This window comes from Xenopus tropicalis, chromosome 4 (genome assembly GCF_000004195.4).
Source record: "Xenopus tropicalis strain Nigerian chromosome 4, UCB_Xtro_10.0, whole genome shotgun sequence".
NCBI lineage: Eukaryota > Metazoa > Chordata > Amphibia > Anura > Pipidae > Xenopus > Xenopus tropicalis.
The window spans coordinates 105,013,653-105,041,112 of record NC_030680.2 but is presented as its reverse complement, the minus strand read 5'-3'; the positions used below and the strand labels follow the sequence as shown (position 1 = coordinate 105,041,112).

At 37.2% G+C, this 27,460-nt stretch overlaps 1 protein-coding gene across 1 annotated transcript; it reads right to left on the bottom strand.

Moving 5' to 3' along the window:
- znf644 (zinc finger protein 644) lies at positions 1–26,272 on the bottom strand. The gene is made up of 6 exons (XM_031901336.1): positions 26,233–26,272; positions 25,492–25,525; positions 9,276–12,205; positions 7,462–8,040; positions 3,982–4,078; positions 1–1,176 (listed from the first exon to the last, which is right to left on the bottom strand). The coding sequence occupies exons 1-6, from the start codon at positions 26,270–26,272 to the stop codon at positions 987–989; spliced, it is 3,870 nt and encodes a 1,289-aa protein (XP_031757196.1). The 3' UTR covers positions 1–986.
- Positions 26,273–27,460: the final 1,188 nt, after the last annotated feature.

Here is a 27,460-nt window from a genome sequence, read left to right as displayed (position 1 = left end):
TTTCCATCCTCACAACACATTTATTTTAATATTTCGGTAAGTGGGCCCTTAGAGCATAGTGTTACACAATGTTCATACACAATCACATCCAAAACAAGTTTTAAAATTTAATTGTAAACATTCTTGTATTTTGAAATCTTAAACTTCTGCTAAAATGATCGAATGTGAAGCTAAACGTAACATAAAAACACCCTTTAAGTGTGGTGAGAAAGGCATATTTACAAAATGTGTGTTTAATAGAGTACTAAGGTGCCAAACTAACATAAAATATTAAAAGAGAATAGCAAATGATTTTTTTTCTATAAACAGAACTTTGCTCAAAATCTACATTTAAAAATGTCATTGGGTAGATACATCTTTGTTGACAAAGTAGGAGGTAGCATGGATGCACCAGTTAGTGAGAAATGCAACTGAAATAAAGGATTTCCTTACAACAAATAGGTTCCATTAATATATATACACTTTTCAGAAAGATCTGTTAAAACAATTCACCTTCCACTTTTTAGTACAAAAATTTGTGTAATAAAAAACACATACATCTACGCATAAGAGTACTGATTGCCCTATTTGAATGGAACAGTCTTGTGAAATTTGCAGTACATGGTAATACTTAATGCCCTAAATTAAATACACTGAGTATCTGTTATTAGAGAAAGTAGTTTAAATAAATGTTTACAAGGATCCAATTCTTTTTTTCCCCCCCAAACTGGATGTCAGTCGTTACAAAAACTGGAAAAACACTATTTCAAATTTTTTCAACTACTACATTGCGTTGTATTACACTGTGTGTGTAATCAACAAAAAATAATATACAATTTAGCCAAAGATGAACTGGACAGCTTAATGTAAATTAAAAGTCTCTGTGATGCGGCAAATCAGCCTTTACTGTATCCATTGTGGTTTAAACAAACTTATCAACCTTTTATTTTTAAAAAAGTTTCAATGTACACCAAACAAGTCTTGTGGTTTTTAACATAATCTCGGTTCTATGATGTTGCTTCCATTAGAATAGGAAATGATGGTTCAGAGATTGAGGGAGGTTTCTTTAGCAGCGATTCCACTTCAACCATACCAGCCCCAGTCCTTGGAAGATTAGCATTAACTATATGGCGTTGCAAGTGCTTTATCCAGTCTTCTTGAATAGACAAAGGCCCACGAAATACAAGTCCACAAAACCTGTGAATGGCAAGGATCAGTAGGTTAAAGGGATTCTGTGATGATTTTTATGGTGAACTTTTTATTTCTAAATGACACTGTTTACATAGCAACATAAAGCAGCACCTAAAAATTCTTCTAGGCCAGTGCTGTCCAACTGGCGGCCCGCGACCCCCCTCTGTGTGGCCCCCCACCTGTCTGGCTGCTTTGATGGCTTACCTTTGAGTAAGCATTAAATGGTTTCAGTACTGAGATTAACTGGCCCCCTTTGATGGTTTACCTTTGAGTAAGCATTAAATGGTTTCAGTACTGAGATTAACTGGCCCCCTTTGATGGTTTACCTTTGAGTAAGCATTAAATGGTTTCAGTACAGAGATTAACTGGCCCCCTGCATGGTTCTCACCTCAGATTCAGGCTGTAATCCCTCTGTATAATTTAAACATGTAATCCCCTGTGTTTTTCACACCTTTTAATACCTGCATTGTTCAACCTCTGCAGTGTTCACACCTCAGGCTCAGGCTATAATCACTCCCATTGTTCACTTCTTCACACCTCAGACATAGGTACTGTAGGCAGAGTATGGCACATACAGCCAGCATAGGGCAGGTAGAGTATGGCACACACAGGCAGCATAGGTCAGGGAGGGTATGGCACACACAGGAAGGGTAGGGCAGGCAGAGTATGGCACACAGAGGCAGCATAGGGAAGGCAGAGTATGGCACACCCTGGCAGGGTAGGGCAGGAAGAGGATGGCACACACAGGCAGGGTAGGGCAGGCAGAGTATAGCACACAGAGGCAGCATAGGGAAGGCAGAGTATGGCACACACAGTCAGGGTAGGGCAGGCAGAGTATGGCACACACAGGCAGGGTAGGGCAGGCAGAGTATGGCACACACAGTCAGGGTAGGGTAGGCAGAGTATGGCACACACAGGCAGGGTAGGGCAGGCAGAGTATGGCACACAGAGGCAGCATAGGGAAGGCAGAGTATGGCACACACAGGCAGGGTAGGACAGGCAGAGTATGGCACACACAGACAGCATAGGACAGGCAGAGTGCTGCCTGTGTGTGCCATACTCTGCTTGCCCTATGCTGCTTGTGGGAGGTGAACCTGGCAGGGGTTTGTTGTGGGAGTTTGTTAGCAGTTGGAAATAGCCATTAAATGGTCCATAAGGTGTGTAATTATGTACTGGGGGTTGCTCTGCTATCCACAGGGGAGGAGGAGGCATATGGAATTTAAGGGTATATCTTAATATGACATAATTCTTTCACATATGAATGATGGTTGATATCCCCACAGTAAGGACCAATCATTTGGGATTTTGCTGTGCTACCACCATTGTGATAAAATAGGTGTGGTTTGAAGTGGGTGTGGTTTCAAAAAGGGGAGTGGTCAAAAGTGGCTTCCATTAGCGGTCCTCCACCATGTATGCTAGAGAAATTCCGTCCCTCAGCACCGTAGAAGTTGGACAGCACTGTTCTAGGCAAACAGTGGTTAAGAAGTGCATCATCAAAAGAAGCCTACTACACAAGCAAGCTGGCGGGTATATATCTGCTCAACAGAAATTGTGCAGGAGAAACATCCTGGATTTGCATGTGATAATCTTTAACTCTACAATATATTTGTGGGCTACAAAAAAGACTAAAATGTTAGGCACCCCCAAGTAACTTTAATGGCTTACCTTGTACCCCGGGCTGGTGCCCCTGTTAGGATTTATATAATTTATATAATAAATATATATAATTTATATAAATAAGCAGCTATGTAGCCATGGAGGCAGCCATTCAAAGGAGAAAATGCACAGGCACATAGCAGATAACAGATAAAACACTATTGTATTCTACAGAATTTATTTGTTATCTTCTATGTAACCTGTGCCTTTTCTCCTTTTTTCCAGCTTGAATGGCTGCCCCCATGGCTACACAGCAGCTTATTATATAAATTATAGTAGAGTTACTGTAGCAAACACACCAGTTTTACCAGTGCAGGGCAACAGTGCATTATATTTTTATTGCTTTAAAGCTCTTTCATTTTTTGGTGTTACTGTTCCTTTAGACTGCCCTTCTATAGCTTAACTCTTAAATACCTGATGTCAAATGTGACACTGTAGAAAATTCTTTTTTTTTTTTTTTTGCATGAATGAGAAATGTACTACCAGTTGCTTGTGCTGATAGGTAAGTCTCCAAATAAGCAGATCTTTGCCTAAAGTGGGCATCCACTTTGGCAAAATCAGGCTGTTTGGTCCCTGGCCAACAACTGCATAGTAATAAATGATGCTAAAGTAAGCCATGGAACCAAAAAGCCCTTCACAATGCAAGAGATGCAGTGTAAAGCCTTTTTAAAAGAATTCACATGCTACGCACACAGCACAGCCTTAAAATCCAAAAACGAAGGACTCTTTAGCTTCTATTTAGCATTTCTCATCCTGACTATGATGGTTTTTCTTGCTGCTTTTTATGCCCTATTCACTCAGTTCTACCATCTTATAATACCTTGCACTGAAAAGCCCTAAAGAGACTGAAACAGGCTGCCTGCAAGTTTGTATGTAATGGCTCTGAATTATACCTGTTATATATGTTATATAAAGTAAAGTCAGTAGAACATGGGTGAGTTTTTATGTATTAAACTCTAACTGACATTTTGATAAATCTGCCCATTTATATTAAATATGTATTACAGTATCGAAGTGTGACAGTTTAACTACTACATCACAGATAAAAATGAGTAAAATACAATAGAAAAACAAATTAATACCAAGCGCACTGAAGAAGTTTTTCAAATGTAGGTAAAAAAAAAAACAATTTTAAAACCTGTTTGAAAGAACTACCTGCATCTTAGGATGTAAACCTCATCAGCACCATGAGACATTGCTAATCCTTTCTTCTTACTTCCAGACCTTGATCTTGATTTCTTTTGCTTGAATTCTGTACAGAATTAAGGTATTATATTGACTACATTAGAAAGGATAGACATCAATGGATAAAATATGTGAATATTTGTCCTTAATTTATAAAGTTTTATTTGAAAACAACAAAAATTTTCCCTAAGCAATGTTGTTACTTGTAAGTACTAGTCTTGCATAAAGTGAAGCTCGCCCTACATTGGCCAAACAATCTAATCATTACCTAATTTAGCCACCGTGACAAAGGGGTACAAAATTACACCTATTAGGAGAGGAGCATAGTCTTTGCAGTACAAAATTTTCTAACTTTCCCAATACTTGATGGAACCCTAATCAGCTATCAGTCAGGGTTTTGTAATGTGGCCTTATGCATAACCCAGTTAGGAGTGTCAATATACATGTCAAGGCAACATGTTAAACTAACCCATTGACACTTTTACGTAAGGAGATGGCATTGCAAGTTCCATGGCACATGATTTCATCTTTGCACTTAAGCCAAAGCATCTGAAGGTTAAGGGTACACAAGGCAAATTAGTTTTTTTTTTTGCCTAAGGGATTTTTAGCTCAGCAGGTAAGAGACAAGATACTCAGAATCACCCCAGAATGCTACTTGAAATTGCTAACTAATGCAGGCATGGCCTGTTGAAACTTAAACAAATGAGTGGCATTTCAGATCTTTTTATCACTCGCCTGCTCAGCTGGAAACCACTTGGCCTACAAGGCATTCTGATTTGTTCCATGTGCCAATTCCCTAACAGTAAAACCCTCAAATTAACTACCAAGTGCAACAATGAAAGAATGTGTTTTCAAATACTGCCCAACATTTTACAATAATGGTCTTGTGAACCTGAATGCACGAACATTTTCATACTGGCCATATACCTACCAGAAACATTGTACAAAACAAAACAATTATTGGCACATGTATGATGACCCACCAATGCAGAACAATATCCATAGTACTATGGATATTGGTTGTTTCAGTCATCAGAAAGGTCTCATTTCACCTGCCAATACACCATGTTGGCTAGTGTGTGGTGCTCCTTTTTACTTGCTGATGTTATCCAGAATAATAGTAAGGAAGTCTCTCCATTTAGCCATCGGCTCATCAAAAAGCATACTTATTGACCTGCTTTTGGCCCTTTTTATATAGTTTTTTTTTTTTTTTTTTAATTCTGCCAGAAAACAACTTATAATGTTTGTAAACCTTTTCATGCTTGCATAAAGGCATCCATTATCTCATATGTATGCTGCTATGTGCTTTCTAGCAAACAACATATATACAACTGTACAGCACTGCGTACATAGGTAGCGCTTTATAAATAAAGATATACATACATACTGTCTTGCTTTATGACTGGGATAGCATATATACAGATTTATCAGTGCTTTGCCTCCAACAACTAAAATTATTTAATTTTGTAATGGAGGTTCAGGTATATCATACTTTTTAACGGATTCCTCGATGACAAACTCTTTCATATACCTCCCTCCATATGACCTAAAGTTTACCCATTCAAATAGATGCCACTCTGCTTACTTCTATAAACATAATTTTCTTCAATCAGCAGAAGGGGTTGACTGATTAGATCAGAGAAATATGGCAAGATTGTAAGCTATTTTGGGGAGGGCCCTCTTTACATCTTGTACTGGTGACTGGTTTCATGGTTTTTTTTTTTTAATATATAGCTAATGTATACACCAATTTATTCTAAAATGATGCAGAATATGTTGGCATTTTATAAATACATGTTGATGTACAAACTGCACAGTATCTAGTTGATAAACCCACAGCCTACTTGCTGTATTGATTACCTGATCAATTATATTTTTGTTAGATCTGGAAACCCATTAGACAAAAAGCTACGAAATATGGAAAGGCCAATCTCCCATAGACTCCATTATAACCAAATAATTCAATTTTTAAAAATTAAAATATTTTATATTAAATATTTTTTTTTTCCTGTAATAACAAAAAAGTACCTTGCACATTATCCCAACTAATATATAATTCTTATTAGAAGCAAGACAATACTATTGGGTTTATTAAGTGTTTAAATGATTTTTTAGTAGACTTAAGGTATGGAGATTTAAAATATGGAAAGATCCCTTATCTGGAAAACCCCAGGTCCTGAGAATTCTGGATAATAGGTCCCATGCCTCCATAAAAAAATACTGTCTTTTGGAGCCCATAGGCGTGCTGCAGGCATGAAACAGCTTGAATAGCAGCATCAAAACTGTGGGTTTCCAGATGGACAGCCATGCCCTAAAGTATATAATAAGGTATCACCAAAAACCTAATTTATATAGAGAGAACTACATATGTATGTAGCAGCAATAAACATTAAAACTTCTGCTAATTTCAACTTAAAATGCAATGCCCAAAAGACAACCTGTTATAAACTATATACATATATAGATTTTTTTTAAGCTTCCTGTTACTCTGAACAGAATAAAAACTCTAGTTGACACTGTGGTAATTAAAGTGTTTTACCCACAAGACTGTAAAAGGCTCTGTACTAAATTAGGCTGCTGATGAAGGCTGGGAGAAAAGGTGGTAAAACACAGCACCAAACAGCTGTTAAACAAAACATTGTATTCAATGCCTTTTATATTCATTACTCTGGATGCGCAAGCAGTAATGAAAGTTAATGATCTGAAGTTTCTTGCAAAATTCTTTGTGCAAAGCAAATGATCAACAAACTAGTTTTACTTATCAAAGAAGGAAAAAAATCAGCTCTGAAGTTAACAAAACAAGAATTTGTTAATTTGGAATAAAGTAGAATTTCTAGTTTCTAAACATTTGATTTACTATCTCTATCTTTGATTTATTCTACAGCTTTCTGTTCCTACTTTAACAGATTCTGTAATTACAAAGCCAAAAACTGAACAGAACTGTAGATGAAATAAAAATATTTTAGCTTGCTAAAGCCACAAGTCTGCGCAGTTTGTGGGGAGTCTAAAAGCCAGGGTGAAACAATGTGCTTTATTTGTTGCCTTGGACACTTCTATAGCAAGTTGACTGCCTTCTTTGTTCAACGTGAAAGCAATAAATAGGACTTGGCATCAAAAATGTATTCTGCCTATTTTTTCTATTATAAAGCGCTAATTGATCAAAGTTCAGTTTTTACTTTTACTACCTTCCTTTTCACCCGTTGTAATCAGAAGAGTTTGTTTAAATTTGAGAAAATGAATTCTGCATAAAAAAAACTTCTCAAAGCCTGCAGAAGGGATACTGGAAAATAGTCCATTATACAAAAGGGTTTATCTGTGAACCGGTAATGTGATTAACTACCTTCTTCTCCCACAGCAGCTCTGAAAAACTACAGAAAGTTGAATTTAAACTGGTAAAAAAAAAAAAACTTATGGGATATGCCAATGGTTAATTTAAAAAAAAAAAATTACCTGCATGCATAGCATAGTCCATTGATTTGTGCTGATTACACATCGACGAACAGTCTTCATTTAGTGGATGAAGGCATTTTTGAATGAACCTTTTTCTTGCAGTTTGACTGATCTTTTGAGCGGAATGTTCTACATTCTTTCCTTGACCCAATCTTTTCATTTTAAGCAGTTCAATTAGTGAAAAGGGTTGATCTTTGTCAGCATCAATGTTTGCCTTATTACATTCATTTGATAAAGGCAATCCCTCTACATCTGATGTTGCTCCAAGCTTTAAGCCATTATGGCGAGCTTCAAGAGGCAAAGCAGTGCTAGCTGAATTGTTACTGGAAGGTTTCTGAGCTATAAATGGTTTGTGAACTGGACGTCTGTTACTCAGTGCTTTCAATATTTGTTCATATTTTTCTTCATTTTGCAGCATTTCATTAAGAACACAGATTGGTGACTTGTTTGCATCCCACTTAGTTTTGCCAATTCTTTTTAAATGCCCACGAACATGATTTGATAATCCGATTTTAGTATCAAACCATCCTCCACACAGTGCACAGGTATGTTCGGACGGACTTTCTGATTTTTCTATTGCTAAAAAAACAGCATGAAAACAAACATTACATTACATTTGTTTCAAAATATTTAGCAGTCTACTAAGAAGTAAATTAGAAGTCTATGTTTATTATTTTTGTTGTTAAACCAGGATAATATAAGGGTGTGACTACTAAAGCACACACACTAGGCACAACTCAGTACTAGAACAAAAAAATGTATTCAAAAAGCTAGTGCATTAGTAAGTAACAAAATTGCACCCTATTTTTGAGCCTTCATGAGGGTGCCACAAACAAAGGCCCCAGGGTAGGGCTGATAGATTGTTAACCCTGACTAAGGCCCCGCAGTACAAAACAATTCCTTTAACTTGTAGAATAACATTTCTTTTTATAAAATATATTTTCAAGTTTCTAGTAATATCGCCTTATGCTTACATTATTTATCTTATGGTACCCAGGCAGTAATGTTTGGCTTGGATAGAGTATACAGCTTGGACTGTATACAAGCATAAAACACACATTTTTCCTCTACTTACAACATAAAAGTATCATAACAGTCCTTTTTAATTTTTAAGTACATAAACCTTTTTAAAGGTTTTTCTTTTTTCTCTTCAGTGACAATGTTAGGAGCGAAATTACTTAAACATTACTCTGTGCGGAAAGCTTGGAAGGCAGGTTTATAATAGACTACCATGCAGAGAAGAACTGGTCAGCCTGGGCAGAAAATCTCATCTACCAATGCCTCCCAATGGAATGGCTGGAGGAGTTATCTTCTAATGTAAACTGACAGGGGCTACACAAAAAGACCAATTCCTTCCAGTCTACCTTTAATTTGTAAGTTCAGCCCTATGCCAGAAAGAAAAATCTTTGCAACCACATGTTCAACGAATGAGTGCGAACCAAGGGGATCAGCTCATGTATGAGCTGAAGACACACAGGAACTAAAAAAGTGAAAGCTGTAGTTTAAACATATAATAGATACCATGTCTCAAAAGTTACTTCAAGAAACTGTTTTGCAAAGACATTACATTTTGTGAAGTGTAGTGGTGTAGTTGAAGTGTATCTGAGTACCTGTAAATTCTGACAATTTAGTCATCAGGAAAACTACAAATGAACAACACCCCCATTTCTTGTTTTTAGAGGTGCAGAAAAAAATGGTGTAAATTCTAGGAAATAGTAAAATCTAATATATTATGCATTATAAACTGGGGGAACCACAAATAAACCAAAAATCAAGGCAATCCATTCAAACACTCCAGTCAAGTTCATTCATACCTTTTCGAACTCGTTTCGTTGGTGTTCCAGTTCTCTTAAAGTGCTGCATTTTATCACTAGTTGCAATCTGTTCTGGTGACACCACATGTCTAGCTTCATACGTCAATCCTGCTCTGTGAAGATGCCCACGAACATGATTTGACAGTCCAACCCCAGTTTCAAAGGTTGCAGGGCAATAAGGACAATTTTTCTTTTCCAGAGACAAATCACTCCAATGGAATATAGCACTATGCTCTTGCAGCACAGAGTCATCATTTTCAAGATGATTAGCACCAGGCATGTCTTGTATAAATACATCCCCCTCCCCATCTTCATAATACTCAAAGTAAAAACCATCATTGCTATTATAGTGCAGGGTGGATTCATCACCATGCTCATCGTTCAATTTCTCCTTGAATACAGGATAAACTGATTGCTTTCCTGTATTATAAGGTCCATCAGGAGGTTCTGTATATTCATATATTTCATCATTTTCCCATGAATCATATTCATCTTTTTGTTCAGAGGGGTGAAGTTTTTTCAGGACAACAAAAGTCATTTTTTTAAGGAAATCTGGATAACAGTCTAAACTTTCTTCAGTGGCTGAATGTTCATTTTCTGGTTTAAGCACCTTTTCTACAGCTACCCGCCTGTGATCTTTAAAAGCAACAAATTTCCTTGGCTGTAAAGACTCAGCATCTATAATCGAGCAATCATTCTGAAGATCAGTGGATGCTGAAAGCAACTCTAAAGTACTAGATGAATCTTCCTTTTTTAAATTTAATGGATACAAATCATTAGACTTCTTTAACATTTTGAAATTCTGACCGTATCTGTAGCCATGATTCGCTCTGGCATATTTCGGTTTTGTAATTTGTTGATAATACCTATGTTTTTGGTCATTGCTAGTAAAGAGAAGGGATTTATTTGGGGAAATGGATGGACTACAAACTACAGACTGAGCAGCACTTTTCCTTGCTTTTTGTATTTTGTGCTTTCGATGCAACTTTGTAAAACTGTTTGTTTGGGATACAGAACCATAATGGCTTTTCATATCCTGTTTTAAGACAGAATTCTTTGGAAATGAAGAGGAAGGTTTTATAATGTGTTTTGTTTCCTTACCAACACTTAGAAGTTCAGAATCTGTGAAATTCTGTAAAAGGGAACCATTAAAGTGATCAGGGGAAGATGACTGATGAACATATTCAATGTGTTTTTTTAAATTGTTTCTAGTAGAAGCAGCAAATGGGCACATCTTACAGATATAAGTTGCAGATTTTTTGGATGAAAGAAAAAGAGAATTTTTTAATGAGGCTTTTTTAATACCTTTTCTCTGGGGTATATCTGAAGTGAGACTTGGACATTTTACCACTGCTCCGTGTGCAGCACTTCTGTGGCACTCCAGTTCATTTTCACTAACTGCCATAAAGTTGCATTCTTCACAGCAATAGTACCTTTTATCTTTCTCGTGGGTTTTGGCATGCTGCACAAATGTCTTTGGACAGTTTGTTCCAAATACACATTGAGGGCACTGCAGTCTCGCACTTCGGCCTTCATCCTGAAGTTCCTTCAATTCTCTTATCTCCTCCATTAGCTTCTGCCGTCGTTCCTGGTGGATAATCATATGTTTAAGAAGTGAATTACGGTCTCTAAATGTTCTCCCACATTCTCTACAAGCATATGGCCTTGGAACATTAAGATGCCGAAAGTGATTATTCCCATCCAAATGATACATCATATGTCTATGAAGATGTTTCTTCTCCCTAAAATTTACATTGCATTTTGTGCAAGGATAAAATGATGGCTCTTGATCATTAGTGCAAGTTGGTGGTGACAATGAATCACAATCATTATTTGGAAAAAATGACCCAACATCATCAGGTGATGCTTCATCAGAAAAGTCACAAACAGGGCTACACATATAATGCGTCATAGCATCTATCGCTTCATTTGGAAGATGTTCTTCCGTGTCATCAAGATTGGATTCAGACTTGACCTTCGTTAACTCAAAATTGTGAGGGGCTAGGAGTTGCTCTTCATCGCTCTGTTCCATCATATCTAGATTTAATAACTTTTTCTTTGAAATATAATCATCATTATAAGCATCTTCTGAATAGCAACGAGTTATCTTACTACCATCCATTTTCCTCTTCCTTTTTTTCTCTACTTTTACAACACAGTTTTTTTCAGATTCTCCAGCTGCGTTTTCATTATTTACAAGTTCTTTTTGACCATTCATATTGGTCTCATTTCCTGTTACATAATCATCTTTTCCACAACCATGTGGATTATATACCTCTTTGACTGGCATATTTTTCCTATCATCACACACATCTACAGGCTCTATTAAAGTGCTATCCAATGTGAAAATATTCCCATTAGTTGTGTCAGAACAAATAGAAGAGGTAGGAAGTTTTACAATGGAATGGGTATCTTTCTTTGTATGTGCTATATCAGGTATCAAAAATAAAACTTGCTGACTTGAAATCTGCGCAGTTTTTATTGTAGGCTGTTGGAGATCATATACCACCTTCAAAGATGAACACAAATCTTTTTGCTGAACAGCGGATTGTTCCAAGGTTTTTGAAATGCTATCTGTACTTATGATGGAAGTAATGGTTGGGGAGCAAGAAACTGGTCCATTTATAGTAGCTTCTTTAGTCAAGGAAAGGTTTTCACTAGTTATAGTAGGATCACCAGCATGTATGAATAGAGAAGGCTGGACTCTGCTTAAAGCTTTTTCAGACCTGTCCCTCTGTAAGTCTTCTGGCATAGTCAGTGAACTATTTTTCTGGAAAATGATTTGTCCTGACTGTATACTTTTAAATACTAGATCATTTTCTTCAGAGTTGAAATTGGTGTCCTCTTTGAGGCGTTCTTTAGCACCAGAACTTTCAGTATTTATCTGGGATTCTTCCATCTTGTTAGTCTTCCCATTAACGAAATAGGTTCTAAAAAGCAAAATAAAAAAGCTAAGTGTAATTAACCAATTCACAATTCAATAAAAAAAACACAATGCGATATTCTGTAAACATCTTAACTCCACTTAAGGTATTTACTATACATTTAAAAATTGTTCCACAAAAGAAGTCTGAATACATATGGTGCTTCACTGTGTTTATAAACATAATGTAGTGCCTGTGAACACCATTAAAGTGAAAACTGACCATCAAGAAAAAAAAATCACCTACATGCTCATCTACTGCACAAGGTAACCCTAGGTCAGTCTGAATAGCCTTTCTGATGCTACAAATACCATATTTCAGTAAGGCCCAACAAGTTGCTTAGGCATCCCCAAAGAACTTTTTCATGCTTGTGTGGCTCACGAGTAAAAAAAGGTTAGGGATCTCTGCCATATCTGGTTGGCATTCAAGTTCCCCCTGATAAAGGAGCCCACCTCAAAAATTTGTGGTCCTTTTGTTTGACCCAGTAAACACAGGGGTTTGTCCCCTATTTTGCAGCATGCAATCCCCTAGCTAACAAGATATTTATTATGCACTATATGTAGTGGCCGTGGTGCAAAGTGCATCGTAAGCCCTGTAATTACCACCTGCTCCAGGCAGACATTAAATACAAAGTACTGTACTGTCGTGCTGTGCTCTGCATGTATGTACTAAAAATGGCACAACACACAGGCAACCAGGTCAGTACATGTGCAATTTGTATGGCTTGCTAATAGGAGTACTTTTGTGCATATACACTCGAGTTTTACCACTCCATAAATAAGCCCACAGAATTCCTGTGTTCGCTAAAGGGTATATTAATTAGGGTATGGTTATTAACAATGAAGATAAACATCACTGTTCATGTTGCCCACAGCAAACAATCAGCAATTAGACTGGAGGGGCCACCTACAAGTTACAAAAAAACAAAGATCTGATTGGTTACTATGGGCAACATCACTGGTGATGTTTGTCTCCTGAATAAAGAACTGGGTGGATTCCCCTGAAAGTCTGAGCTGATGTTCATCCATTAATTGTACTTAAGTGCAAATATTGTTTTATTTTTCTCAAAATTACTTAATTTGATTTGTCTATAGGAAATTATTGTATTCTTGCGCTTTACCTTTATAAATGGATGATTACAATCTTCTAAAATGAAGTATTACATTTATATTTAAGAATAAAAAAATACAATCTGCTAGGGAAGTTGTAATTTTTTTCAAGACTTACTTTAAAATGCCATTTTACACACACAAATGCATAGACACTTTTTCCTTTCACCATTCCCCTGAATATTTAAGAAAACTTAACATTCTACTTGAGGCATGTTTCCGCAATGAAAGATGATCAGTCAGTTTTAGCACCCCAAAATGGTGCTAAAGTTGTACTCAGCAGGACATTGCATTGCTTGTTAAATCTAAAAAATATGGCATATATAGAAGGTAGCACAGCATAAACAATAATACCAACATCTTTCAAGCAAAGTTGAGTAAGGGTTATCTAGTTGCAAAAATAAATTTTGCCTTGTGGGAACTTCTGTATAGTGAAATGTGTAGTTTGTGTCACAACTTATTATAAACCAGAGGTAGACAAAATGTATGCTCATTCCAATTCAGATTCTATATTAGCGTTTCTCAACAGGAAGCAATGCTGCTAACGAAGTGGTAAATTCAGTGTTAATGAGTGGCTTCACTGTTACCACCTCAGAGGTAAAACCTTACATGCGCTATCCATCTGTTCTAGTGTTAGGGGTTTAGTGAAAGAACAGACGCTTCTCCGATTTAAAACAACTTCACTGACGGCCCTGAACAGCAGGGTGGAAGACTATAGGCAAGCATGAAACTACGCATCTATAATCTGTATTAATTATTAAACCACTATTGTCTGCTGACCCTTATGTATATTTATTAAATAGGAATAAATGCAAAAGTGTAACTTAAGTACAAGATAAATTCAAAACTGCACTTCCCAACAGTATAGTATTTAAATAGGCATTTGATTTTTTTATGGTGGTGAAAAAAAACGGTGCAATATGCAGAGTCTATTTCACTAAATTCCTTTTTTAAAACATCCAGGTTTGCAACATCCTCAAATTCACCTGAACTGAATCCAAACCCTCAGTTTAAAGTAACCTGAAAGTGCGGGAAAATGGAATTTCCAAGGGTTACAAAGATTTATGAGCAATTAAGAGCTTGGTCTGGTTTTTAGTAAAATAATTTGTAGGTTGACTTTTGCCCAAACACAAAAATGACAGACACTATGCATCCTTACTTGATTAGTATACAGAAATGCAAAGACCTACTTATTAATGTTTTATGTGGTTGCTTACATAAATAGTAACCCCAAATATTTTGTTTTCTTTGTTCAACTCATCTGCCCACTAAACAAGCTAAACCATATTTACGAATAATTTGATCTTTTTGCGACAACAGAACAAAGTCACTGTGAAATTTATCTCACTTTGTTTGGTTGCTTATGACAATTATATAAATATATTTGCTAATTTATCATTTAGAAAGGAACATAGGTCAGACCTTTCTTTAAGGTGGCAGATCATTTAAATGCTTCAAGCTATTCTTACCATCTCATAAAGTTTAAACATCAGTATTTTTGCAAACTATCAGCACTTGCTATAACACCCTTGCTACACTGCATCTTGAGGTTACTACTGAAGAAAAGAGGTGATAATTGCATATTACCATAATTATTCTGCAATTCCTCTAAGAAAACAGGCTGGGTCACAAATACAAGTTAAATCTCTCCACCTTGCGGTTCTCCATCATAAATAAAACAATTCCCAAGTAAGGATGTGAATGCCAGGTAAATAAAAGCCAGGGCAGCACTTACACAGTTTATCCATAGGGCGGAGCAATTATGTTTCAAGAAAAGGAAAAGCGGCCTAGGGAAAATGTTACGTCTAAATTGCCCCCAGTGACATAGGCTTTCCTTGTCCTTTAAACTTCTACATTTTTGCATTTGGCAAAAGCTCTGAGGGCCACCTAGTCACCCATGTGGCTCTATGCTTACTTAGACTGCTTACTGATTAAGCTTGCTAGAGAGCACCTCAACTGTGTACATAAATGTTCAGAAATCAGAAAGTGCTCAGATAAACTACCTTATTCCCTAAATATAAAAAAAAGTAATAAAAAGAGATATGTATTAATACTATGTGAGAGATGTACTTTGTATTTTATTGTTTAGAAGAATGATGAACCTGTATTACCTCTCTAGGCACATCTCTCCTACAGATGCCCATGTACAGTTTTTTTTTTTTATTACACACACATATATATATTTTTTTATACACATACATTGATGTCTACACTGTTTTGTAATTTTGTATCTGTTGGAGTACATATTGTCCTTAAAACTTGCAGTTAGCAACCAGTGGCTCGGTTCCATTGAAGGGACAGATACTAATATGCCTCCGATTTTCACAGAATCTGTGCAAAACAACCCTTTTTAAATAAAATAATTTTTGTAGCATGGTTCTGCAAATTACAGAAGACCCTTTATCCAAAAAACTAGGTCTCAAGAATTCTTGATAACACATTCCATATATCTATGAAGATTCTCATTCATCCAGGTCATGATATACAGTATCTAGTAGAATTAAGACTAAAACAACTGGACTTTTCTGAGTTTTTCTTGAAAACGTTTCACCACTCATCCAAGTGGCTTCGTCAGTTCAAATGACTGGTAGGGAATTCCCCGGTATTTAAGCCCTTGATGGTAATACAGACATCCAATCCACAATGGTACCATGGACTGGATCATACCTTCTTACACCTGTCAGTTTCAGCTAACATCTAACTGAATAAGTTCAATGGAACCATTGTGATTGGATGTCCGTGACTCTACTACCATCAAGAGTTTAAATACCGGGGAATTCCCTACCAGTCATTTGAACTGAAGAAGCCACTCGGATGAGTGGTGAAATGTTTTCAAGAAAAATTCAGAAAAGTCAAGTTGTTTTTAGACTTAATTCTACTAGATACTGTACATTGCATATCCATCAAGATTCCTGGTACCATAAGCAGTGGCCGGGGGAAGGCAAGATTTGGGAAAATACCTATAACTTTTACATATTTAAAGTGATACTGACACGAAAAAAATACTTTTTAAAATATGAATCTACATAAAAAGTTACCTATAGGTCATGTTGATCATTTTTCACTGATTATTTGTTACTTGAAGTTCCTAAACCCGACTGTTTTGCCAACCTGACTGTCCCTTCTCAGCCTGTCAGTTATAGATTCTAATGTTAACAGACCCCTGCTGCACAAATATGGCCGCCCCCTCATAGAGAAAGATGGGGGATCAGATAGGAAATGTAAAAGCCTCAGGAAATACATTTATGGCAAAATTATAAAGCTCATGCAAAGACAATATGAAAGATGTAAAAAAGGTTTAATTTCTGGTGTCAGTATCACTTTAAGATATACTCAGAAGCCAAGTCTGGGGGTAAATGTAGGGCTAACAGTTAATCTTTGATCTAAGGCTAAATTACTTATACAGCAATGTGTTTATATGCATATTCTTCTGATCAAGAAAAAGAATAAACCTTCGTTAAAATGAACGCAATAGGCTCGGAACACAAAAACTCAGGTTTTTGCAAAATACATTGATATAATATGCGACAGACAAGCAGAAAGATGGATAAATAGAGACTGTTTTTAATTATAACTACTTTATTTATACACACCTCCAAGTTTTGAAAATGAAGAAAATTCACACTGGAACTGAAACATTAGTATGCATTTTTTATCGCAACTATCATACCAAATGAATACATTTTTGCAGTTGCAAATAACCAGCAGTTTCCTCTAGCTGTGATTCAACACTAATTAAAGCTGCTAACAAGTTTTTACTTATTACATGCTCAATTTTAAAGTTACATTTAATGGTAGAGACACCAGTTTGGTATACATTTCAATAATTACCAAGTCACACGTTTATAGATAATAAATGTAATATCATCTGAATAGTTAAAGGATTGTAGTTCTAAATGACAGACTATTTTACTGCTTTTAATGGTCGTGAAAAACTGTTGATTGGGAGTCCATGTGCAGGAATGGGATCTATTTTCCAAAATAGGGGCTTAAAGGGGTAGTTTACCTTTACGTTTACTTTAAGTATGGTATAGAATTGCCCTATTCTTAGCAAATATTTCAATTGGTTTTTACGTCTTATAGATCTTAGCAACCAATAGCTGCCAAATCTCCAGACTGGAGAGCAGAAATAATTAAAAAGAAACAGAAGGGTTGCATCAAATCCACTATTTTGGGATTCAGCCGAACACCAAACCATTCACAAAAGATTCTAACCAAATTTTAATTTGCATATGAAAAAGACCAAATCTGAAACCAAATCCTGGATTCAGTTTATTTCTAAAAAAAATTAAAAATGAAGACACGGAGCTTGCTGGTGCATGTGCAATTAAAGATACTCCGGAATTACCTTCAACTGTGCACGAGCCAGCAAGCTCCATGACTCCAAACTGAGCTGAAGAAAACCCAAAGATACAGAATATAGAACCTGCTAGCTTCATTGCGCTATTCTGAATCTACAGGCCAGTTTTACAGAGGCACTTATCATTGAAAAAGACTCTGAGGGGAGGGAGCAAGAAGGGGCTTAATGGAGGGCAGTTGATGGGGGTTTTTGCCTTGGGGGGGCAGCTTAGTTATCCTTTAAGTGACAAGGTGACCTTAAATGCACTCTTTTATTTAACTGTTACTTTTTAGAACAGTTTTTCTTTCTTGCTTAATATACTGTTACACATGGAGATTGTTGTAAAATGCCACATGGTTTTTGCAGCTTTTATTACCACAAGGGAAAGAATGGACATCATTTTTAAACTTTAAAAAAGCATCTACTAATATTAACTGGTACTATTATTAGCCTAAACCACGTTCTACTGGTCTCTTTATTACTTTAAATCAGACACACGTTCATATGCTGCCTGTCTGCTAACAAATTAGCACTGATGGAGCTTTCACAAAGAATTACACCCTAGAGGTTAACTGATCAGCCCTTGATGTGGGATCCCATGTAGAGACCCTGGTTTGATTCCACATGACAACGTCTTGCGACCTGGACAAGTCACCTCACCTCCCGGTATCCCAGCATACTTAGTGTGTCTATAATTGTTGCCTTGTTTGCTATAAAGTGCTTAGAGTTTTGAGTGCTATACAGGTATGGGACCTGTTTTCCAGAATGCTGGGGACCTTTTATCCAGAATGCTCAGGACCAGGGATTTTCCAGATAAGAGGTTTTTCCGTAATCTAGAACTCCATTACTACTAAAAAATATTGAAATATTACATAAACCCAATATAATTGTTTCGCCTCCTATAAGGATTTAATGTTATCTTAGTTGGTATAAAGTACAAGGAAATGAGTAAATCAGTGTGAATTATTTGATTAAAATGCAGTCTCTGGGAGAAGGCCTTAGCGTAATTCTAAGCTTTCTGTTTCCAGATAACAGATTCCTTATCTGTATAAAAATTAATTCCTTTCCCCACAAGAAGTCATGGAAGATAAATCTAACCTGATTACAGGTATAGGATCCCTTATCTGGAAACCAATTATCCAGTAACCTCCGAATTACAGGAAAGCTAGCTCCCATAAGTGCAGTGGCATTGTGGGTAGATTTGTTGTGGGCAACTAATCTCCCCGCCTGCCACTGCCCTGAACTCCATTTTAATCAAACAATTCTAAATTTTTAAATATGATTTTATTTTTCTCTATACTAATAAAAACAGTACCTTGTACTTGAGCCCAACTAAAATATAATCATTACTGAAGGCAAAGCAGTCATGTTAGGGTTATTTAATGTTGAAATGGTTTCTTAGAAGACAATGTATTTAGATCCAAATTTCCATGTCAAACATCCTTTGAGTACAATGCTATGCTATTACTCAGTTCTTTTGCTCCCACAACTAGATATGAGCAAGTCACACTGACAAGCTTGCCACTAAAATGTTCTTGGAGAGTTTTGTCTTTTTTTAAAAAAGTTTCAGGCACTCCCTAGTATCTAAAGCAGGGATCCCCAACCTTTTATACCCGTGAGCCACATTCAAATGGAAAAAGTGTTGGGGAGCAACACAAGCATGAAAAAGTTTTCTGGGGGTGCTAATAAGAGCTATAATTGGCTACTTAATTACCATGGAATGTTGCCACTGAGAGCAACATCCAAGGGGTTGGGGAGCAACATGTTGCTCACGAGCCACTGGTTGGGGATCACTGATCTAAAGTATGCACCCAAGCCTTTATAAGTCTAAAATTGTTTACCTATTAAGTGTCCCTCCCGCGTAGCCAACGAGGCCTTGTATCCTCTTTTTCACCCAAAATTAAAGGAAGTACTAAAAGAACAACAAAAAAATATAAAAGACTAGTTTTTGTTGGGGAAAAAAAGTAAGCAGCAACCTTTATTTTATGCACTCTGAGGTGCAGCTTAGGGTGAAGATTTAGGGCTCTGGCACACGGGGGAGATTAGTCGCCCGCGATTAACTCCCTGTTCGCGGGCGACTAATCTCCCCGAGTTGCCTACCCCTGCCATCCCACCGGCGAACATGTAAGTCGCAGGCGGGATGGCAGACGCGGCGGCGCGATTTCGGAAATCGCCCCGCCGCGTCTGCCATCCCGCCGGGCGACTAATCTCCCCCGTGTGCCAGAGCCCATACTGAGGAACTAGTAGCAGCTACTTTTTCATGGCTACTAAACGCCATAAAATACCCTGCTATAGACAATATACTGAGGAACTGTCTCCGCTAAAACACATGTAGAGACAATAATCAGTAAATGATCAGCATTGTCTATATTAGTAACCACAAGTAGCTGCTACTTAACACTGCAAAGGTGCAACCTGAAAAGCTGCTTATAAAACTTTCAACTAATGACTAAAGATAACAGTGCAACTCTGCAGCCATCCTTGTTTGCCAAAATATACATACATATATTTATAACATATATGGGGGGGGGGGGGGGGGGAGACCTGCTTTTTCCAGTATCCCATTATCCACAGAGTTCAGAATTACTATCTCCCATAGAGCCCATATTACTCAAATAATTCAAATGTTATATATTTAATATATGATATTATTAACACTTATGGGAGGCAGAACAATACTACTGGGATTAGTTAATGTTTAAATTATTTTTTTAGTATACAAAGTATGGTGATCCAAATTATGGAAAGAACCCCAGGTCTTCAGCATTATGGATAACAGATCCCAATTCTGTAGTACACAAACTCAGCAATGGTATGAAAATGCCTAAAGCTATATCTGTGGAATGCACAGAAGCTGGGGGTTTATGGATAAGAGACCTTTCTGCAATATGGGTCATCTGCTAAACAAAACTTTGAACATACAAACTTTAAATTTAAACATACCCAACATAATTTTTTGCTACCAATATGAATTCATGAAGCTTAGTTGGGATCAGCTACAAGGTACTGCTTTATTATTATAGAGAAAAAGGAAATGTTTAAAAAATTGAATAAATTGCTTAAAATGGAGTCGACGGGGGATGGGCTTCTCTAATTTTGAGCTTTCTGGAAAACAGGTTTCCAGGTAAGGGATGCCATTCCTGTAACAATTTTGTGTTTCACTAGGATACATAAAATGGGCTTTGCTGCCATCAAGTGGACAGCTAAAAAATAACCCCATTTATAAATTTTACTGTTTAATAGATAAAAAGTTGACAGCAACATAACACACATAGGTATACATATATCGACATTACACACTACACTACATAAAACATACTATACACATACATAATACATAATTTATAACTATATAAAAAGGTATACGTATATTCTTATAATAAACAAAAGCTATAAATATCCTCTAATACAAATTGTGGATAGTCATGGGACTTCTTAGGAATTCCAAGGGTGAAGACACATGTACTTTTCATGGCTACTAAATGCCAGAAAATACAGAGAATTGCATCTACTAAAACACACATAAAGACAATTATCAGTAATTGATCAGCAAGAAAATATTGTTGTTTTGACATCAGTATAGATTAATACTCACTTGATTAATATAATTTACAACGTAGCTTCTTCCCATAGCATCCTTTTGTACAGTTCTTCGAACGAATATACGAAAACTCACTCAAAGAATAATTCAATCTCTCTGGTGCCATTATAAACAGTTTAGAATTTAGTGGTGAGCACAACTTTCCCTATTCATTGCTATAGTTTATACAGAAGCGGTGGCCAGCTTCAAGTTGTAGCTCCCACCCTTCCCAGCTACAGTCAGGTGATCCCAATGAGCCAATAAAAGGGCAACCATTTGGGGGTTTTAACCCTGAAAGCAAGCAAGTTGCAGGTAAAACTCAGTCCCTGTATTAAATGTATTGTGAAGCAGTAAAATTCTTAATGAATCAGATAAATGTGAGTGTAAGACTGGCCAGACCAGGGATGACTGCCTTAGTTGGCCAGCTTGAAGTATATTGCAATATATGGACAAACAATCCCGGTTACTTGAGGGGGAGGGCATGTCTTGGTAGCTTAATGCACAGAATGTCTTAATGTCCTGTTCACGCTGATAATGGACGAGTGCAGAGTGGGCACTGAGAGCAACATCCAATGAGTTGGTGATCAACATGTTGCTCAAGAGCCACTGGTTGGGGATCACTGCCTTAGATACTACAGCTCTTAGTTTTCTCTCTTTTCTATGCACTGCATGTCATATAGGCATTTTACTGGCCAAATGTACCCCTTGTGTTATGTCAGTTACTACGCACAGTGTGTGTCACTGGCATTTTCTCCGCTGGCAATTTATCTGCTAGCTAAAAAATGCATAGTGTGACGTTAGCTTTCACCACATGCTACATAATGTTGGTACAGAAAAAAATAAAGTACATAAGTGGCAAATATTTCTCTCACAAAATACCATTTGTTTTCCTCCTGTTTACCACCTTAAAAAACACAATCAATGTTCATTAATTTGACATTTCTTTTCATCCAAATGAAATCCAAATTTTCTTGAAAGTAGAATACTATGCTTTGATTGCAGTTTTGCCATCAGTTTTGCTGATTTTCTACTGTCTCAACAAATCTTCACTTGGTCTATTTTTCCAGTGGAGGGATTTCTTTGTGACTGCTGCATTTTAAAGTAGTGATCACCTGCCAAAGCACTTTTAGGTGACTGTCATGCAAAATTAAATAGGGGCAATTCTGCTTTTTGTCCCCTGCCAATATAGCAACAAAATTCTCCAAATTGTCACGTGCAATTACCTTTAAGCCATGCACAAGTAGATACTGGTCCTTGACTTAAGGTGGCCATACACGAGCAGATCCGCTCGCTTGGCGATGTCGCCAAGCGAGCGGATCTTCCCCCGATATCCCCACCTACGGGTGGGCGATATCGGGGACCATTTAGGTAAAAAAAATAATAATCCGATCGTTTGGCCCTGGGGCCAGACGATCGGATTATGTGGGCGCAATGGGGCAGTCGGATCGGGGACCACATCAACGAGCCGATGCGGTCCCCGATCCGACCAGATTTTCTAACCTGGCCAATTTCAGGCCAGATATCGGTCGGCCAGGCCGATCTGCTCTCCCCATACACGGGCCGATTAGCTGCCGAATCGGTCCAAGGGACCGATATCGGCAGCTATAGTCGGCCCGTGTATGGCCACCTTTAGCCTGGCTGAGCTGACAGCTTATTGGCTCATGTATGGGGCCAATGGCCTTGCTGAGATATATCTGTAGGACTGAGCCAGATTTGGAACCTTAAAGGAACAGTAACACCAAAAAATGAAAGAGCTTTAAAGTAATAAAAATATAATGCACTGTTGCCCTGCACTGGTAAAACTGGTGTGTTTGCTACAGTAACACTACTATAATTGATATAATAAGCTGCTGTGTAGCCACGGGGGCAGCCATTCAAGCTGGAAAAAAGGCACAGGTTACATAGCAGATAACAGATAAGTTCTGTAGAATACAATAGTGTTTTATCTGTTATCTGCTATGTGCCTTTTATCTGCTATATGCCTTTTCTCCTTTGAATGGCTGCCCCCATGGCTACACAGCAGCTTATTTATATAAATTATAGTAGACTTTTTGAAGTAAACACACAACTTTTACCAGTGCAGGGCAGCAGCATATTATATTTTAGTTACTTTTATACACTTTCATTTTTTGGTGTTACTGTTCCTTTAAAGGGGGAGAAAAAACAGTTGGGTGAGGACTGCATCTAGCATTGGAGGTGTGTCCTCACTGAACAGTACCCTCACATGATCCAATTGTGGACAGTCAGAACTGGCCTAGAAACTTGTGTTTATAGGCAAAACGGAGAAATTTGCAAAAATGTTTGCTTACAAAGGTGGGTAAAAGAATAAAGACATCACTGAGCTGGCACATTACAGCTTAGCTTGGGAAAAGCAAAATCAGATGCACATTTCCTTAAAGAGTGCTTGATTCTGCTTTAAATGGCCAATCTATGTTGTCATTCAAAACAAGGCCAATGAATAGGACTTAAGCTGAACATACATTTTGCCTATCGGAAATCCACTGGTTATTATTTCCTGATCGAAACAGAAGTTGTGCATTATACGTGTGTGGGTGCAACAGTGTACTATGCTTGTCACTGGCTATAAAATGTGTTAGTAGGGAGAGCTGAATTAGCTGTAGGAACAAAAGTGTCGGTGCTTAGGAAGTGGAAATTCCTTACCTTAATAATAATTTGGAAGTGTAAAGCAGATATTATCAGACATAACTTTTGGTACATACAGGCCACCTATGTTCCACTGAAATAAAATGGGTTTGCAATGCTTGCTCCATATTAATAAATCTGGCAAGGTGCCTCATTAATGTCTGATCCATTAGTATATATGGATATTTGCTGATGAAGCTTAAGGCAGAAGGTCCTAAGCCGGGCATTTGCTTTTTAAGTGAAGTCCTGGCCACTGTGGGACAGCAAGGAAATATTGGGGTTCGATGTAAATAAATGCAAAGTCATCTAATAAAGACTTAGCAACATACAAGCAATTTTTGGATGTAACAAATTTAGGAAAGAATCTAGCATTCCGGAATGCCAGAAGATATCAAGATTAGCACCTTGGTAGATTCTGAAATAAGATTGCAGCATGCATACAAGAACTTGTAAAATTCTAGCACAGGGAAATTTATTAAACACAAACATTCAAAAGGTCTATACAAAGAACTCTCCTCTTAACTTTCCTTCCCTAGGATGGTGCTAGTGACATCTGCAGAGGCGTGGAGAAAAGGAGAATTCAATGTAAAGTTATTTAATGCCCTATGAAGACAGATCATAAAAAGCAATTCCTCAATTGGTTCAAAAACGCACAGCATGTTTTTCTAGAAATAATTAAAAAAAATTCTTACAGTGAGTTCATTCCATAGGTGTAAACATCACATGTTTAAAAATAAAAATAATGCAGAAAAATATGTTGCCTGTCTGCAACCATGGAATAAAATTACTGCTGTGGAAATCCTGTCACTGTGAAACACAAATTGAAGCTGGTCAACTAAGGGTTTTCTTTCCCTTGCTCTGGATCACCATGGGCAGATTTATGTATGTGACAGTAACACCCTGCTAGTCTATATTCACTAGGTCACAGAAAGGTTCATGTAACTTCCTCACAACTGAAATAGAAAAGACCAAAAAGGATGCCAGGCATTCAATACCTCAAAAAACAGAACTCATTTTAAAGGAAACAGTATAAACTGGCACGCCACAAATTTTTTTTTTGTTACTAAGGGCATGGAACAGTCCATTTCTAGGTCTTTACATAACCCCACTACAACACCTCCTTTAGTATCTTGTCCATTCCCACACCTTGAGTCTCAAGCCTTTCTCCTTGTAGATTGTAAGCTCTTTTGGGTAGGGCCCTATTCACCCCTTGTATCAGTTATTGGTTGCTTTATATGTTACTCTGTATGTCAAATCTATGAAACCCACTTATTGTACAGCGCTGCGGAATATGTTGGCGCTTTATAAATAAATGTTAATAATAATAATACTTCTGTTTGACATCTAAAATCTGTAGCTGGGGGATGGTGGGCTTCTTAGTGGACTGGCAATTTGTTTAGATTGTACGAGAATAGCACATTTAATTGAAAGTAGTATGCGACTACTTGCAGTTTCCGATGTTTCCTTGTTTGTTGCAAGAAAAAAAAATCATATACATGTTCCTAGTTCAATGCACAAAAAGTCATTTGAGAACAAGCCCTGATAGTGAAGAACAGATTATATATGAGCTCTAAGTTAGCGACTATATCTTTTCAAAATATATATTTAAGTTATTACTTACACTCTGTTCTTGTTATGCCAAAACGCTGAAGACCCTAGCAAAAAAAAAGAAGAAAATATTACTGTATTGTATTACACATTATTCTTGGAGGTGGGGCTGCAAAGGTTGATTTGGCAGTCAAAGGTTTTTATACATTATAATAGAACATTATATATAAAGGATCCAGTAACCATAGAGAGTCAGTCTGGCAGAGAACGAAATCATCCTGGACAGAATGATGCACTTAATCACAGGCACCTTGAGACGCAAAACACATAAGGTTAGCCCTTTTTAAGATTTCTCTTAAATAAACAAACATACTTAAATGCACATAGCATCATTCTTTCCAAGATGGTCTAGTTTTGTGCCAGCCTGTTAAACTATGAAATAAAGTAGTCAAAAAATGTTAGTATATAGGGGAAGTAAAGGGCATTACACATTTTCTATAAAGGACATACTAGTTCCACTTCTGTTTTTCCTAGGAGAACATAGGAAAAAAAGTTATTTTAATGACAACAAGCTTTCGTCAGTTTCTCTCTATTTATTACTCCCTTTGTTTTTGGGCTAGAAAAGAGGCCCATGCGCTTCAGAAAGCTCTGTGGGAGGATATCTAAAAGGGAGAAAAAGAGGGAGTTATAGGACGAGGGGGGGGGGGGGGGGGAGTTAATTTATGTAACTTGAACCAACCTCCCAAATAACATGGTAGTAAGTACCCTTAAATAAATAACCAATAAACCAACTTTAAATTATTAAGTATTCAACCTTTTGGATAAGAATGGAAGGCATAGTCTTGCATTGTCATGTTTTACACCCCCTTATATCTCCCTCCAGGCCAGCTATTAAATAAACAATGTTCAGCCTTGTTTTCATATACAGGTATTTAATTCCAGATATAATGGCCCCCACCCGATCAGCCCCTAAGGGCTCTGGCACACGGGGGAGATTAGTCGCCCGCGATTTAACTCCCTGTTCGCGGGCGACTAATCTCCCCCGTGTGCCAGAGCCCTAAAAAAGCCGACCTATGTATTGCCACCTTTACAAATTCTACTAGAAGTCTAGTTCAGAATAAAAATTATCTAGCTGGGCTGGCACTTAGTTACAGTGGCATACTGTACAAACATCATCGTTCCTTTTGTTTTGGGCACTAGTAGACTTGAGAAAATGGGAGAAAAAGCTACCCAAGAGCTAAAGAGGGGCATCAGCAGATGACATTTTTAGTTTGAACAAGCTAACTGTGACCTGATCGTCTGCACAAAGTGAACCCCCAAAGATATTGCCAGGAACTAAGCACATCATAATAAGACAATTTTACAGACTTTGTAAAAGATGTAAGAAGGCTTCCTAGTTTCCTGAAAAAGTGTTCTCATCTACTGGCGAGCAATGGATGAAAGTTTTGTGCTTTTCCCAACCAGAATTAAATAACTGATGGAGGCACAGCTCAACTGTTTGTGCTATGAAAATAGAAGTCTTCTTTCTTATTAACTTTAATTTATTAATATAATATATGGATTTAATGGGCTTTAAAGCCAACCATAAGGCTATCCCACTGCATCCCCTAGTTTTCTAGAGGAGGAAGAACATTATGCCAGCCATCTTAAAGGAATACTGTCATGAGAAAACATGTTTTTGTTTTTTTGTTATATAAAATCTGCCCTTGTATGATCACCTTTGTGAGAACAAAGAGTATGTCAGATTTACACAGATAAGATGGGTCACTGGAGGATTCTTTTGCATTTTAAAGTATGATGTAGAGAGTAATAGTCTGAAACTATTTGGAATTAGTCTTCATTTTTTATTATTTGTCCTTTTTTAGTTATTTCATTTTCAGTTTAGGAGCTCTGCAGTTTGGAGTGTTACCGGGTTATTTGGGTGCTAGGGTCCAAGTTACCTTAGCAACCAGGTTTGGACGAGGGACTGTTATGTGAATAGTAGAGGGCCTGATTAGAAAAGAAATTTACAAAAGTTACAATAACAATAAAACTATAGCCTC